General features: G+C 39.2%; 1 protein-coding gene across 27 annotated transcripts in view; it reads left to right on the top strand.

Annotated features, from left to right (window-relative positions):
• Positions 1-18,212, top strand: part of LOC103718236 (kinase superfamily protein) — a 94,197-nt gene that overhangs the window by 36,519 nt on the left and 39,466 nt on the right. For 10 of the 27 annotated variants that reach the window (XM_088714546.2, XM_088714545.2, XM_088714544.2 and 7 more), the window contains 5 exons: positions 5,284-5,341; positions 8,678-8,765; positions 8,998-9,069; positions 17,752-17,835; positions 18,044-18,187. In XM_088714546.2, the coding sequence (XP_088570672.2) occupies positions 5,284-5,341; positions 8,678-8,765; positions 8,998-9,069; positions 17,752-17,835; positions 18,044-18,187 (446 nt within the window). Of the gene's footprint in view, positions 1-5,283; positions 5,342-8,677; positions 8,817-8,997; positions 9,070-17,140; positions 17,361-17,751; positions 17,889-18,043; positions 18,188-18,212 lie in introns of those variants that run through there. The other 17 variants (XM_039131925.3, XM_039131921.3, XM_088714533.2 and 14 more) reach the window with 5 other exon arrangements.

Below are 18,212 nucleotides of genomic sequence, written 5' to 3'. Positions count from 1 at the left end.
TCGAAAAGATGAGTTGAAGAGTGCGAAAGCTTCATGCATGGATGGAGCTTAATGTCCACTTTGATTATCCGATATAGTAGGAGATCCGCCTTCGACATTAGATGAGATCTTCTGTGCATTGTTGCTATCCGATACACTGATAGATGTGTCACAAATCTCCACTTCCTCCATTTGATGTGACAGTTCTTGGGTATTCCAATACTGTGCCTCATCTACTTCCACCATCATCTAATTTTTGCGATTAACTTGGCTTCTAATATTCTAGGTGCACATGTACCTCCTACCCTTGAACATAGCTTCTTTTAATTGACTCTCCAATTTCTTTGTGCCTCGCCCCATAACCTTGAGTCTATGTGCTTTGAGTTGCGCCACCGTGGATCCTCTCCTTCTGTAGGATAGCATCTCCTTGTCATGAACCTCATGGTCCTGATGATGCTTGGTGTACGCGAGATGATTTAGGCAAGGCGAGATCTAATGGCTCTAGTGTCTTGCCGTCATCTTCCTGGATTGGTATATCTCCAGCTGCCTCAATCGGATTGATGATTGTCACTTTCCCCTTGTACTTGCTCTGTATACAACCTTGATTGGTGTTGGCTTGTGCACCATGTTGTGGCCTGAACATTTGCTGATCAAATTGCTAATTAGAGTCTTCTGACTCCTGTTTGACCTCTTGTCAAGTCTCACTTGTGGCGGGTGAAATTTTTCTCTGTCCATCTGTCCGCATTGTGCACATCAAGGTATGCTGAACCGACTGGAATCGGTCGGTTCAGCCTGTACCGAACTGGTGCCGACGGGCACCGGTACGGTACAACGTATAAAAACGGTTTTGATCCAAACTGGGTCGGAATCGATTGGTTCCGTACTTGTACCGATGCGAACCGGGCCGGATGGCACCGATCCAACCACATTTTTTCTGCACGTGGGCGCGCGGGGAAGAGCTCCCACGCGGCTGGAGCCCGCGTGGGCCTCTTAATGCCACAGAGTGGCATTTAAAGCCACTCTGTGGCATTTAACGCGTCCGCCCGGACACAACGATTTTTTTTATTTTTTTAGGAATCGTGCGCGGACGTGCGAGCGGAGAATGCGTGCCTGCGCGCGATTCCCCGAGCAGGAACCACGCTTGTGGCCGATTCCCCAGTAGGGAATCGCGCCCGCGCGCGGTTCCCCGCACGGGGCAGCATGCCCACGCGGGCTGCCAGCCCACGTGGGCCATTAAATGCCACTCTGTGGCATTTGACGCGTCCGCGCGGACGCGCGCGGACGCGTTGTTTTTTGTTTTGCTTTTTTTTTGATGTCCGTGCGCGCAGCTCCGGTTCGGTACTGGTTCAAAGCCGGTACCAAACCGAAACCGTACCGGTACCGATGCTCACCGGTATGCCGGTACGGTCGGTCCGGCGAACCTTGGTGCACATCCACCTCTTTCATGATGGTTCTGTCTGGTTGTGGAGGATCCAAGGCTTTAAATCTAGAGGGATGGGGGTGTCCTAGTTTCTCCATGGAACAGGACACCTCGCTGTCCCGCCTTGTCTCAGCAGCAGTCTCGATCATGCATCCTGGTAGATATCATCCATCTCTCTCCCCTTATTCTTTCGTTTCTTTCTTTCCTTTTTTTTTCATCTTTCTTTCTCTCTTCTTTCTTTCCTTCCTTTCTTTCTCTCTTCTTTCTTTCCTTCCTTTCTTTCCTTTTTGTTTCCTTTTCTTATCCCTTCCTTTATTTCTTTTTTCTTTTTTCTTCTTCTATCTCTTTCATTTCTTCCTTCTTTCCTTTCTTTTTCTTCTCCCTTCTTTTTTTCTTTCCTTTCTTTTTCTTCTTTCCTTTCACGTTTTTTTTTTATCTTTCCTTCCTTTTTTTCTCTTTCCTCTTTCATCTTCTCTCCCTGCATGGAGGGGTTGGAGTCTTGATCCTACCCCGGTCTTGTTTTCTCACAGGAATGGGATGGGATGGCTGGGACGCCCCATCCTGTCGGGACATAAAACATTGGTCATGGTTTCTCCTAATTTTCTTGGTTTTTGCAATGTTTTGGCCTTTTTAAGAACAAGGGGGAAGAAGGGCCTTGTTGATTCGACAACCCTCTCTTTAGTGCTGCCACTTCCTCTTCTTGTTGAGACCCTCCTAGCCTCCTTCACTTCCCCTCTATCTCTCTCACTATCTCATGGCTTGGCAAAAAGGAGAGACATAGTCTCTCACTTGCTGCCTACAAAGAGGGAGGGACACCCCACATGGCCCCCTTTATCCCCCATCCAAATTAAAAAGATTTTTTTCCGTGCAGGATGCCTACTGAACCACTTGAATCGATGTTAGTAGTGAGACACAAATGGAAAGCTCAAACATGCATTGTAACCAAACTAGGGTCTGTATCGACTCGTATTAATACTTACCTATTTGGCCTGGCTGGGATGCCCTATTTTAGGCGATTTCAGCAACCTAATGGTTGTCCCTTTGCCATTTTCTAGCTGGAATGTAAGATGGTAATTATATCATCTTGTTTGGTGGTAATTAAAACCTTGATTTATTTTTTGCAAACTCAAAGTCTTCAATCTTGGGTTATTTATGTGTCAAGCTTTTAAGGATGTTTGAGCTTGGGTCACACAAGTCTATCTCTAACCGGAGCCCAAGTTGTATATGAATGGTTTGGTTCTTTTACAGCCTATTACCAGATATGCTTTGTTAGTATGAAACTCAAAATTTATTTCAAGCAAGAAATTCTGTAAGAACTGCAAGCTTATATTCTCATACAAAGTGCATGACCCTTGTCCTAATATAGAAAGTTTTGTTAGTATGATTGTTCATAGATTGTCATGCATCTTTTTTTTTTTCCTGACAGTTTGTCATGAAATAAATTATTTTCTTCAGTTTTCAAGTATCCTCAGATTGTCCTAGTGACAATAGTTGTTTAAATTATTTGGCCAATATTGCATTCTTAAAAAGTAAGCTCATAGTAAGTTACAAACATTGACCACGTACCCAAGTTAGAACATAATTAAGTATAAAATTGCGATTGGTGTTGATGTGATGTTTATTGAGGCTCATGTATTGGGAATTAGAAGGTTTTGAGATTTCAACAAGGTGGTAGTATGATGTTTGAGTGATGACTTATTTTTAATGACTATATTTAGAAATAAATAAATCAGGTATGTGATTGGAGACATTCATATGAATATAATATTGTCATTATGAACATTTACATTGAACTAGCATGGAACATGTGTAATGAGGTAGTCATTAATTTTGAAAGCTCATTACTGATTTTGATGATTTTGGCAGGTTCAACGGTTTTCATTCTAGTTTTTGTAATTAGGGACATATTTTATAAAAAATGGTGAACTAAAACCAAGGAATCAAAATTTCTAGCATATAGTTTTGTATTGACCATGGTTTTATATATCAAATCTTACCAGTTTATATGGGGCGTACCATCCCTTATTAGTAGGTAACTGGTATGGTATAAGGGTTGGATATGGTACTTAACCAATAGATGGTATGGGTGTTATATCAACTTAGCACCATTATGATGTGTTAATATAGGGGCAAACTATACTTGTTGTATCGTACTTGTAAGGTACCCATATGGGACCTGAGATCGAGTTGTAAAACCTTGGTGCTAACGAGTTATAGCCTTGAGCTACTATAATAGGGCCGCCCCATGAATGGCCAAAATTAGTAGTTCTAGCACCCTTATATTAGGGCAGTTGGGCAGGTAAAGCCACTTAGTTTTGCCTTGAAACTTTTTTACCCATTTCCACCATATAAATGTGGGAACAACCGAGGAGAGGGCAAACCACTAACAAACACATGGACTACTAAACTTATATACGTGAATATCATTTAAGTAAATGCCAATTTACTCATGATACTAGATCTAAACCTTTATTTGAGTTTAATTAGAATACTCAAAACCAAGGTACACCATACCGGACCCGACAGTATAGGTCGTACCGTATTGAACCGGATGGTACAGGGTGTATCGTACTAAATCGTACGGTACAGGACATGTTGTACCGTACCGGTTTGGTACTAGTAGAAGGTACAGAGGGCGTACCAACACTCGGTGCCCCCTATTGGGCATACCGATATAGTGATAGCGTGGCACTGGTATGGAGCTCGGTACCAAGATGGCGTACCTTGCTCAAAACAAAAATCAAATTCCTTGATGATTAAAAGTTGATTTCTTAGTTTTATTTCAAATTCTAGAATTTTGGGTTTCAATCAAAGTTTTAGCTTTTAAATGGTATGGTATCCTAAATCTTAAAAGCTCAGACTTTATTTTATCCATTTATCCATTCATTGTTAAAACGGTAAGAAAAGTCATATCTTAGTCTGTGAAGCATCTCACCTAAAATGACAATAAACAACACTTCATGCTTTAGTACAATTATTTGTATTCAAATTTTGTGTTATACGCCTATGTATGTGTGTGTGTGTATTCCTCCATGTATGTGGTGGGTTATTAAATTTCATTTATTAATGCATATCTTAATGTGGCATTGAGGCAAGGGACTACATTTCTATGTTGAGAACATAATCACTATTGTTCATTAATATTGTAGATGCATCCTTTCTTTGTTCACTTGTCAAATTAATGCTTGTATTCGACTATGTCATCTTCAATCTTGATAGCATTCGGTATCATTCAGTAATTCAATATTTCCAATAAACTTATTGCATTCCAATTGTTAAATTACACGTAAGCTTTCAATGCATTTTTAATTACAAATTACGTTATTTAATAAACTAACAATGAAGAAAAATTTAAACTACATCAAGTAGGATGAGTAAGGTACTTAATTCAATAAGTCACCATATTTCTGCGAAACAAAAAAGCCTTAATGTACCAAAACGTAGGAAAAAAAGCAAGAAATAATTTTTGAGATGAAATTAAGGCATACGAGGGAACATTGGCTGTATCAAGGTGTATCACACGTAAGTTGAGACTTAGAGTGTATATCGTTGTATCTTTGATGTTTTTGTTGCTTCAGTAATGACATGCATGTCAAATATGTTGCAGACATGTTATTTGGTGTGATATCTAAACATGCTATTATCTTGATATTATATTGGTCACATGTTTATTATGAAGGATGCAAAATTATTTTGGGAAAATAAAATTATTTATTCTTTGTACCCAAATGGTGGCTTTTAGTGTATCTTTTTTCGTTTATATCGGTTGGTTCTAGGGTTGTTTCATTGTGGCTAGATATGCTTAATGGTGTTTTGGGTTTGTTTATTAATTTGGGTTATTTTTATGCCTATGTTAATAATGCATTCTCTTTCTCTTGATGTAGTTGATGGCTTTGAAGTCTTGCCATGATCGTAATATCACTCATAGAGATATTAAACCTGGTATAGATGTCCCATCTTCATTTTAAGTTAAATGCGTATGTTTCTGTTTTTTCCATCCTACTACATGTCTGCTAGCTTTTGCCTCTCTCTTGATGTGTTATGATGTCATTGTGAGAATAAATTGTGAAAGCAATTCATTTTAATTTTTTAGAGTTATAGCATTAGGTTTTACTGTAATTAAGGGATTTGATTGCCCACCCAGAAGTTTGATTATGCTGTACATAATCCCTTTTCCTATGTTATTTTCAATTTTCTAATGTCTAACAGGATAGGCTTGTGCTTTCAAATCTGAACAATAGGAGCAAGTAACATAGAAATGAAACTAGCCCGAGGATAAGGTGATGAAATTTGAAAAGGGAAAAGAAAACATCTTTTAGAAACAATTATTGAGGAAAGCTGGAATTTGAGAACTCTACCAAGATGTTGCTAGACTATATAATGGAAGGTTTTGGACAATCTAAAGGCAAAGAAATTCATATTAATGAAACCATGTGGGTAACTACTGGGTAAGAATCAATCAAGGAAGAATAAATTGTAAAAGAGTGACAACATCAAGTATTTTGAAAGACCAAAAGAGTTGCAAACAAGATAGTAAGCAAAATTAAGGCTAGTAAATGGAGAGGAGAGGAGAGGAGATAGCACTAAGTGTGCTTTTGGGTAGAAACTCGCACCATTTGGAATCCACCATGAAAGGGAGGAGCAAAAACAAGAACAACTCAAGAGATAGTTGTGTTTGAATTTGAAAGTAGGCTAGTTCGTCTAATGTATCACTTCAGTTACATACATGACATGTTCCCATGAGGCATCAATGGCAAACTCTTCCCAGAATATTTATGATAACAACTCCTGAATAGTCATCCCAAGTTTCAAAGGGAGTTGTCACAAGTAATTATAGATCAAGGACAACCACTGGACATCTATGCTATTTGAACACTCCATTTTTAAGCTGCCTGGAAGTAGTGACATTTTCGGACACTTGGACATGGCAAGACATGACATGACACGGCTGGACACTCCACTTTGAAGTGTCTTGATAATGTCAGCAAAAAGTGTTTGACACTTGGGTTTTCTAGGACTGTATTGTAGGGACTTGATCTTGAGAGATGACACCTTAAATGAAGTGCCCTTAAGTTTTTATGGACATTTTAAGTGAAGTGTACTCAAATTTTTCTGGACAGTTCAAGTGAAGTGTGATTATGTTTTTAGTATAAAGTTATCAAGATACATGGAAACTTTAAGCAAAATGTAATTATGTTTTAAATATAAGTATATCATGGTTAATTATCAATTTAAATACCTCAACACATCTTAAATAAACCTAGCAAATAGATTAGATAACTTGCAAGCTGGTGGCTATTCCATTATTTTGGTTGTTAAATAGCTTCTCCAGTTCTAAGTTCCCCTTTTTTCAGGATAAGCACATAGGTACGCACAAACACATAGTATATATGGTATAAATGCATATATGTAGATACACACACACACACACACGTATAAATACATACATATGTATATATCTATGTCAGTATGCGTATATATATGTCATGTTCTCATGCCTAGAATTTTGCTTGTTGTCATGTTCGACACCTGATGGAATTTTGACACTTGGCACCTATGCCAAGTGTATTCTAGGTAACATTTGACTTGAGGAGACTGTTTGCGAGAGGATTCGGATTGCTATCCTCTTAAGGTGTTTAGTTGATCCACCATAATGGAGCCACCATTCCATTGCAGGTGCATTTATGCACATAGCACATTAGACACCATTTTTTATACAATATTAGTGAAATTGGACTCGAGACAAGAGCACCTAATTCTTATCTAATATGCTTGCGATAGCTCCCTTCTTGACAAAGCTATGGGTGCCCTCCCTTAATGCTTTAGTCTGCAAAACACACACCATGGTATTATATTGCATGTTTGATAAGCCAATGTGTTATTCTCTACTGTGGCATCCCATTAAATTCAGTTTACCTTATTTATACATTGGGTAGCAATGGTTGCACCAAGCTCCATTGTATAAGTCACATTTCTTAGTGCAGTTAAGAGTTCCTCATCCATTTGTATGCTTGAGATTGTATATTATACTTTGGATTGAGGTCATAAACTACCAAGATATGTATTTGATTTAGTTAGTAAACAAAAGCTTGTTCGGTTCCTAGAGATCTTCATGTATATCATCGCTTGCATCAATTGTTGATGTATTTTGTGCATCTTTTTGTATGTTTCTCTTGTCATGATATTCCTATACATATATATCGAAGATTATACTTTGGGGACATCCTATCTAATTCCCCCCCTTCCCCACTTCTTTTTTTTAATGCTTCTGCCATTGAGCAGCATATGGTATGGGAACAATCATTTTTAAAAGTAATCTACAATGGGGCAATTGTTGAATGATAGCACTTCAATTCTATTAATTTTCTTTCTATTTATACTGTCTATGTATCTAAGTTTCTTATTATGTTTACCTTACGTCTTTCCCCAATCAACTTTTAATTAAATATTCGTTTTAGCTGGTTTTCTGGTAGATATTTAGTTTTAGTGGTGTCCAATCACACACTCTGTAGAGGTGCATCACCAGTCACCACATTGTCCACCTTATATGCTAGACTTTCTCACCTATCTACTTATCTATTGTATATGAAGCTGAGGTAGTGATAATCTATTGGAGGAATATCTTATTACTCAATAATAATGGCATCCATGAGTCCATATGTTACACTAATGTTGGGCTGAATTAATGTAGGTATTAATTTCTTTCCCTATTATTGTCCAAAGCTATTTTAACTAATTCTAAGTTAATGTTCTTCTCTATGCGGTTCATCATGAAACAATATCATTGACATAGAATCACCAATGGACATCCTCCAAAAGTATATGAGTTTTGCATTTATAGAAAGCATAGAAAGTTTAGATGTATGAAAGTTGACCTCTTGTGAAGTTTGATTTCAATGAATTACTTCACATCTTTTTTATATAGCTATTATATTTAAAAATATGCTTTATTTGTTTTTGTATACTCATAATTGTACCTTTCTTCTTCATTGTCCGCTAATCAAGTTTCTTTAAGTATAATAATTAAATTCAATATGACTAAAAGTCTCATTCTCTTTGCCGGCACGATGTGCATATATGTAGTTGTGGCCTCCAATACCTAAACAATATGATCTTATGTTGACCGTGTTTTTCTTATTTTCTTGGGTACATATTACTTGTCATAAACTAAATCATTTAGGCATAGTCATTAAATAGTATTTGTGAATTTGTGAATTTATAACGTATTTGAATCGTTCAAGTATAATACTAACATATATGTTTTTTCTTGTGCGAAAGAAAACATGATTGTGTGTTTTGAAGATGTGGACACTGGAAGATGCTTAAGGGAAATTCCTAGCAGAGCAAAACAAATGCATCTCAGAATGTACAGTTCTTTTACAGTCTTGTATCTTGCTCTTAGACTTTTTGTAGAAGTGTACGTTCATTCATTAAATAAATCTTATTTCAACATTCGGAATATGAAAAATTCAACATGTTTTGAAATTGGAATAAAAAATAAATTGATTTATTAGTCAAGATTGCATCTAAATTGGACTTTGCTCCTCTTTTATTAAATTGAGTGGTAACAGCTGATAATTATTTTTTCCATTGTTTAGGCGAATTATTGATTTTGGTAGTGCCATTGATGATTTTACCATGAAGCATTTATACGGGTCTGGGCCAACTAGGTACAATTCCTTGTACTTGTTTAATAATTCTCTAAGTTTTTCTAGCTGCTTGAATAAACAATTTCCTTATTTAAATTCGTATCATAAATTAATATCCAGTGTTTTTCTGATGATAGTTACTTGTTTTCTTGAGATATCATTGTCATTTTTACTACAAAAACCTAATGGGCTATCTAAATTCTCTCAGATTCCCTGCATGGAATATATATATATATATATATATATATATATATATATGTATATATATATATTATATATATATTCCTTTTTCTTATTTTTTGAAGCTAAAGATTGCAGATAATAATTTGTTTAGAGTGGCTTTTTTTTGTTGAAAATTTATCTACTTCTCAATATTCCACCTATAGGTGTGGAATTCTAGACATTGAACACTGCCTCCCATTTAGCTCTTTTATCCTTTTCTTTTAATCATCATTGACTGCTCTGGATGCAACTATATTCCAAGAAGCCTACAATATAGTCGAGTAGATTTCTACTATCAGTGATCAAATCTAAATTAACCTTCTAATTATCGATATTCTAGCCAATGCAACTTAGGTCATGGCTGCTTTCACCTTTTTTATTTTTCCTTTTCCAAAATTTGTTGTTAAAAGAGCATGTATACGTGTCGTACTTATGAAATTAGGTGATTTGGGAGCTTCACCGCAAATCTAAAAGTAACATGATGAGGTGATGTAAATTTGGTTGATTTTCTTTTTATGTTGTTGAGTGGGCCTGATCTGCAATGTATTGACATTTTAATAATTTAAGCTTTATGTTTTCAAGTAAATGTTTATAGAAGATATTTAAAATTGTAAAAATAAGTAAAAATTTGGTAGCTTGTTTGTGTTTTAATTGTTCATGTGCTACATTAATTGCATGCTAATCAAATTAATTTTCAGCATGTTTGCATTCATCCCAAATGTACATCTTGTCTAAATGTTGTAACAAGCTGAAACATCACCCAAAAAGACTAGTTAAGTTGTTATTTGGGATCCTTGGCTTGCTTAAATGCTTAGGACCTCACCTAACACACAATTGATGTGGGACTAAAGAACATGCTCGCACAAGTCCTCACATACTCCCTCTATTTAAATTCTGGTGACCTTGTTAAAGAAAGCCCCAAAGTGGCCCATGCTGTAGTTTCCCATAGTTACATGAGTTGTGGGTCGAGTTAGCTTTGATACCATTTGTATTGACCCAAGAGTTCACACAAAAAATTCTAACCAAAAGTTATTATTTGGAATTTTCGACCTTGTATACTTATAATCTTCCTGATGCACAATTGATGGGGGACTAAATACACCCTCATGGGTCTTGACAAATGTAACATTGGAATCAGCCAAACCAAATCACGTTAACTCAAGTTGATCATTTTACATAGTTGCCCAAGGGGTTGACCTACAAAATCCCTCAAGGATTTGATATTTTGGAAATGATCTGATTTTGTAAATTAACTAAGAAAATATTTTTGTTGTGAGATAAGTAGGTAATATTTTCTAAGAAAGGTAGTGTTTATTTCATATTGCATCTTGAATTATTAGTATTAACTTTTGAAATTAAATAATTCTTAATGGCATAGAAAACTGTTTCTAAATAATCAAAAATGTGATTTCTCTACAAATCATGAATCTAGGGTCACCATCTTGGTACCGGACTCTGTATTGGTACTATGGTATAGAGGTGATACACCCGTTATGGGGGTTGGTTCGGCATGATGAGTCTTGGTTCGATACCAGGCTCAATATACCTATCATACCGAGTCTCGGTTCGGTATCGATATGGTATGGGTACGCCCGGTACCCCCAAATCCTAATTACTTGAAGTGCATATAGTTAACTTGCACTTCAATTGTGAAAAGAAAAATAAAAATATGAAAATTAATCAATATTAATAAGATATTATTATTATGCAATGTAACATGTTGTAGAATAAAATTTTATTTTGGCATTGCAATGATTTCAAGTTCCAAGTGGAATATGGCCTCAAATAAGAAGCCAATTTTAGGTGGCCAGTAGGGTCGTAAACAAGCTGAATACTAGCAAGCTGAGGCTTTCTCTAGCTCGAATCAAAATTATTTGGGTTGAGCTAGGAAGAATTATTTCAAGATCAAGTCATAATATATTTAGTCAGCTTGAGCTTGGCAAGATTGGGCTTCAAACATCGAGTAATCTAAGCCTTTCTAGCTATTCTAATGGAAAATCCAAAATCTAACGTATATAAGAAAAAGAAAACCCAAACATTCTTTATTCTCCTATGTCTCTTCTCCAAGTCTTGAATCAAATCTTGGATTTGAAGCTCTTCTGGGTAGATATGGTTGTAGGAGGAGGGGGCAGCGAAAGAACATTCCTTCACTAGATCAAGTTCTTAGCTAGCCTCAGTGCCTCGATCATAGGGATGAAGAGGTAGAATCTAAAGGCTGTTTGGAGGGGATGAACTATCATGTTTTGTTGGAGAGGAAGAGGATGGAGATGAGTTTGTGGAGGCATAGGAGTTAGAGGTTAGATGAGGGATTTGAAGAGAGGAAAGAAGATGAGGGATGGTCGGTGGTTGCTTTGGAACCAAGGATTGCTGAACCGTGATGAACTAGCTGGTTTGGGATGTACCGAACCAGTCTGGTCGGTTACCCATATGGTTCAGCATACCGATTTGGTACATAAACCCATGCGACTGTGCGAGCTAAGTCTCTCTCCTCCCGATATGTGCAGCTGCTTCTTTTAGTGTCGACACCCTCGCAAAGTCTCCTTCAGCTTCTCTTGTGAAGCCTCCTCAGGTTGATCCTCTCTCCCGATGCCCTCGCCGCCTCGTGAAGCCTACTTTGGCCGCTCCTCTCTTCTAACAGGTGATTCCCACTCCTCTCTCCCTCTCTCTCTCCTTTTTTCGGTTCCCCCTCCCTCTCCCTCCCTTTCTCTTCCCTCCCTCTTAGGGTTGGGGTCTCTCTCTCCCCTCCCTCTTCGGGTTGGGTCGTTGGGGTCTCTCTCTCCCCGTCTCCAAGTGTTTAGGTTCAGGCATGGTCCGCTGTACCGATACCGGTCGGCGTTCCGGTGGCCGGTCCGGTCCGGTACGTACTGCCGGTATCAGTACTGTACTAGCACGGTACGGCGAGCTAGAAATTTGGGTTTTTTTTTTAAATGTTGTCTCTGTTGGATCTTAAATTAAGTGAAGATGTTTTTTATTGCTTTTTTCATGATTTTTGATGTTTTTATGCTTAAATTTAGGGTTGAAATTTGAAACATAGATGATGCATGTTATTAGCTCCTTCAGTTCCAAATGATAAAATGATACACATAAAATATCTTCAAATTAAGATACAATCATTTACATACATTTAAAGCACTCTCAGATATCTAAAATCGGGACGAGTGCCGATGGCTCTCGTAGATATCCGGATCATAAGTATAGTCAGGAGGCAAATCAACTCAATCAGAAGGAACGCGCGCCAGGTTATAAGAACTGTCGGATCTCTCGCTCACGCTCTGGCTCTGAGAGGTGTCCTCTAATTGTGTAGGGGCCCATCCAAATATGGCGGAAGCAAAATCCGATGCACCATATCCATATTCGTCAGGCTGAGGCTGTGGATAATAGAATCCGTATCCGTATGCGAGCTCATATGCAGCCGTATCCTGTCTTCCTGAACGACCTCGAAGAGCCCGTCTTCTATATCCAATGATATCCTCACGGAATCTATCAGGTGGTCGACCGTGGTCCGTATCATGTGTAGGATCCGTAAATTGGGACTCACCAGTGAAACAAAGACCACCCTCCGGCTATGCCTCATAAGTACCATACTGTCCTCCGCTTCCTTCATGGCTAGAAGATCCATCACCACCAGAATCTTCATCGCTGCTGGTCCAAGTCTCCTCCTCGACACTCTCTATTGGGACCCTTTGTTTTCCTTTTCTGGCCCTCTCTGTCTGGCTATGTTGCCCTTGTCTGTCGAGCATCTCTCGATCAGCTCTCTTGGAGGGTGTCTCGTACTAATCATGTGGTGACTGGCTCTCCTGTGTCTACAACTGATCAGCTTTGGGAGTGCGTGGAATATTGCGCTCAGCCCATTGCTCTGGATCGACCCTAGCCTCGGTGGCTATGAGCTAGCTAGTCGTGGAGGCGATCCTGGCTCGTCAAGCTCGGGCTTCTGCTGCTGGCCTACAAGCCAACCGAGTAGTGGATCATCGTCATCATCAGTGAAGGTCCCATAAATCGGATCATTTGCTGTGGATAAGGGCGAAGGTGGACCAATTGCGCTCACATCCACTAGAGGAGACTGTTTGGGAGAGGATCCGGATAGCTATCCGCTTTAGATTTCTCACGGACCCGCCAAAATGCACCCACCATTCAGTTGTAAAAATATTTATGAAAATTACATATATGATAGTTCCATATTAATAACTAAGTAACACTAGGTGAATGTTTTCTTGATGTGTCACGTACCTGGACTCATAGTGTTTGCTGACGACAGCCGCTCGTTGGCCAAAACTGTAGCTGCCCTCTCTAAATAATTTGCTCTGTGAAAAAGAAGCATGTTCTACTATGTTAATAATTGAAAATGCCGGTATACTTACACATGCTGGTATTTACTAAATCATAATTATCTCTTCAAGACATAGGGCCGCTTTTTCTGGATCATGCTCTATCTTGTAAATCACATTACGCAAAGCATCCAGAAATGTTTCATCCATACCAATTCCATCTATACTGTACTGAAACTGGGGGTTTAGGTAGTATGCTGCAGATATACGAGACTATCTTAGCATAATTATATAAGTACATCTATCACTATAATTGTCACTATAATTATATCTTAGCTTACCTGCTAGATGCAATTCCTTACCCATTTGCGCTCTCCACCATCGCTCAATGATGTTGATGTACGACCGGCCATGTGCTGGATCTATCTCCATAATCTGATCCTTTGCCTTGACCATCATGTGATACAAAAATTCCATCTGGGGGTAGATCTCGCTATCTACGGCCCGCAACACTTCATATAATGGTTTGATAGCCTTGACTATTGTAGTAGCCCGCTGCCAGATTGACTGTCTCGTCACCAAGTCTTCTATCTTGCTCCCTTCAGTGTCGGCATAAAAATATCTACTATCATGCCACTCGGAACTGGCAAACATCTGACGTAGGGCTCCTCTCTTCTTGAGTATGCTATCAAGTGCGATGAAGTTGGTAGCAAACCGTGTGACTCCTGGTCTTAGAATCTCTCCCCCTGCATACTTTCTCATCAGTGAAAGGATCCAGTTATGGTTATAAATATACCTGGTAATGCGTTGGGCTGTCTCCACCGTTTGTTGCACCCCACGGATCTTTTCAATGTCCATCAGCATGAGATCGATACAATGTGCAGCACATGAGGTTCAGAAAATATGTGGTTGCCGCTCTATGAAGACCTGCTCGGCAGCCTTATATTGTAGCCTATTATCAGTGACGACCTGCACGACATTCTCCTCTCCTACCAGATCAATCACATCCTCCATAAGTTTCAGCATGTACACGGTGTTGTGCACATAAGCCGAAGCATCAACCGACTTGTGGAAGGTCTTCGCATCATAGTATGTCAGGAAGTTGATGCTCCGCCTGGTCGGACCGGTCCAACCATCACACATGATGGTTAGTCCATATATGGGCCACTTGCTTTTGTAGGAGTCAATCCAATTCTCCAGCTCCTTATTGTTGTCAAGAAGCTCACCGTATATGTCCTTCGGGCCTGGAGAAATTACACCGGGACCGGTAGCTTGTATGACGGTAATGGCAGACCTGTAGTATGTATTGTCTGTCATATTCGCTGGAATGTGGCTGAAGTGTAATCAGGATCCAATAGCTCGCCACATAGTTTTCTTCTTATCCTTCATCCACATTGTGTCTACCCTCTGCTGCCTTAAATCTCTGCTGGGGAGAGCATGCGGATCTACATCATGAATTGTCGTTCCTTGTGGAATTTCTCTACATGACTTCTTTCGGCTACCAAAACTATCCAGCATAGATGCAATCCGGTCACATTCTTTGCTGACGCCCTCCCTGACTGAAGTTGTCCTCAAGAACTCTGGATCTTGTCTAGTGCTCCCAGAACCGCCGTCCAACTCGTATGCAGAGGGCCCAAATTGGGCCCTATGCCTGGCCATCTCCTGCTGCCACTGATCATCCAGGCTTGCCTGCATGGCCGCCTGAATATCTGCCTCCTCCTCATCTAGATCCTCAACCTCCTCTGGCTCCCTAGAGTGATAGAAAGGTGGCTCTGCCGCTCGGCGATCGACCTCCGCCCTCTTGTTGGAAGTCCTCTCCTTTGCTTCTTTGACCTCAACGAAATTCTGCCTTATCAGCATACGAATCTCGCCAGGACAATTCGGGCACGTAGCAACCTCACCGGAATTTTCGGCTAAGTGTTGCTTCAATCTGGTTACCCCTCCCTTGAAAATCTTGTTGCAAAAGTTGCATTGAAATGGTGCCGTTGCCCCTCTCTTCCAAGTTTTCGCCCATAAGACAAGCCAATATCACGCTTTGTAGGGTTCGTTTTTCTTGATGGCTCCATTTCTATCATAAATGTGCAACTTATCAAAAAATTAAGCTAATGGAGTAAATTTTCGCATGATCTTATTTTTTAAGCAATTTATGAACTATTTTTTTTAAGTTACTTATTAACAAAATTAATGAAATAACATAGGACAAAAAAATCACACTTTAAATAGTCTTTGCTGGATTTTTTGGGCAGGACCTCCTCCTAAATATGTGGGCTATCTCTCAAATCTTTCCTTCTCTGGTTACTCCTCAAAGGCTCACTGTATAAAATCCCTCTGGAGTTTGAATTGAATGCTCTCGTTCGGTTTTTATAACCGAACGAGTGAGGAAGGCCGAGGCGCAGAATCATGCTGTCTCGGCCATCATGGTTAAAAAATGTGGCTCTCGGCCACTCCTTTATTTTCAAAAGCAACAGAAGTGGCCTCTCGGCCACTTCTTTTCTGAAACCACGCGCCACGCAGTAGCTTCAAAAACCACAGCGCTAGGCGCTGTGGTTGTTTAAGAATTTTTTTTTTTTTTGCTTACCGGTGCGAACCGGCCGGTTGGCACCGGTATGAGGCTGGTACCAAGCGGTACTGGCCAGTATCGACCGGTACGGAGCACGTACCGGTCGACTCTGCTAAAAAACCAACCCGGTACCGGATTCCACGTGGATTCGGTACCGGTCTAGGGCCGAACCGCTATGTACCGGCCCGTACGGCAGTCCATGGGTTCAGGTCTGTTTTTCTCTCACTCCTCTCTCCCCTAGCGTCCATGGCACTCCTCCACTCTCTCTTCCCTTCCGCCCTTCCTCTCTCCCCACCTCTCTCTCTCCTTCCCTCCCCCTCTTCCTCTCTTATTCTCTCTTCCTTTCCCTCCCTTCCCTATTTTTGGTTTGCTTTGGAATGGTAGAGTACGGATCAAGGTTCGCTGTATTGATACTGGACCTCGTAATGGTGCCACACTAGTACCGTGTCGGTATGATATCGTACGAAATTTTTTCGACATACCGAGTGTTGGTACGCCACCTATGCCATGTACCGGTACTGAATCGTACGATACGGTATGCCCTAGTCCAGCTCGGGCCGATATGGCAAACCATGGTATCGGTGAACCTTGTCTGGAACATTAGAAGAAGAAAAACAATGGAAGAGCTAGTGCAACTTTACATTTTCTCTGATTGAAATGAGCTAGTGGATATGAATCTAAGGGCTTCAATGTTTATTAGGAAACAAACACTTGAGACATTGGATTCATTAATAAAAACTAGGGGTTTACTTATTTAAATTAAAATCCTTTCTAGTTAAATATAAACATAGAATGTTATATAATTTATAAAAATCAGTAATCAACATGTTATATACAATATTTACTTTGTGTATTTATTTTTCGAGCTATATTGAACTGAACATGAGTGAACTAGGCCCAGCTTGTGTTCAGGTTATTTACTTTTTATGCTCGAAATTCTGGTGCATGTTTAGTTTTTTCGGTAATAGAGAATGCTAGTATTTAGCTAAAATTCATAGTCTTAGTTTTAGTGATGCTTAGTCCAAACTCCAGCACTTGTTCACAGGGTAGCAGACTTGGTCTCTATCTCTATGAATAAAACCCAATCTTCCTTCCTGAGCGCTAGCATGTCATCGGCAGAGAAAACGGAAGACTGAACCCTTATGCTTCAATGGCTCAAATTCACCATTTATGAAAGAACATTCATAGGAGACTCTTTGGCCAAGGTAAAGAGAAAAGGGGAATGGTGAATTTCCCCATTTAATTTTTCTGTTATATTCTAAAATATGAATGAGACTTCCATTTTCTAAAAGTGGGAAGAGGGACTTTTTTTTCCCTTAAAATATAGACATACGGCCTCGAGGCACTTTGAGGCGTCAGTTGAAAGTTGAATTGTCCTATTGACAATCACAACTGCTTTATAGACATGTTTACAGAGCTAGGAATTTTACATTTTTAGGTATGTTGTCTTAAAAATGTTGTATGAATTAATAATAGCACCTTAAATTTGTCACAGATGTGAGACTAGAGCATTTACTAAGCCTTGTTGGCCACTCTATATGGTGCTTCTAGAATATAATCTTTATCTCGTTTATTATATTTGGTGTCTAACATGCTAGATGCTTATTCTGTATCTTTTACTTTTTCTTTGTTCTCATTACCCTTCATGTCTTCCAGATCTGAGCAGACTTTTGAGTATACTCCTCCCGAAGCTCTACTAAATGCAAGCTGGTTTCAGGGGCCGAAAAGTGTTACATTAAAGTTCGTTATAATCTCTCAACTAAATTGGAATATTCTATTATTTAATATCTTAGGTGCCCTTTTTGAATTTTCCTTTTCATTTTATTATCCATTTGTTCTTTAATGACTTCTTCATTATGAAGTCTGTGTTTTCATGCTAATGTGCATTCTGTTATTCACAATTTAATAGAAATTTGTACTCAACAACTCTGTTTTCTTACTTTGATAGGTATGATATGTGGAGTGTGGGAGTTGTGATCCTAGAATTGATCTTAGGATCCCCACATGTTTTTCAGATAAGCGACCGTACCCGTGCTCTGTTGGATCAGCATCTTGAAGGCTGGAGTGAGCACACAAAGGAGCTCGCATACAGGTAAATGGTAATCTTGAAAAAGTTG

Source organism: Phoenix dactylifera, chromosome 18, assembly GCF_051530095.1.
Source record: "Phoenix dactylifera cultivar Ajwa chromosome 18, Ajwa_hap1_PhDact_Kaust_v1.1, whole genome shotgun sequence".
Classification (NCBI taxonomy): Eukaryota; Viridiplantae; Streptophyta; class Magnoliopsida; order Arecales; family Arecaceae; genus Phoenix; species Phoenix dactylifera.
This window is presented reverse-complemented; position numbering and strand designations above follow the sequence as displayed.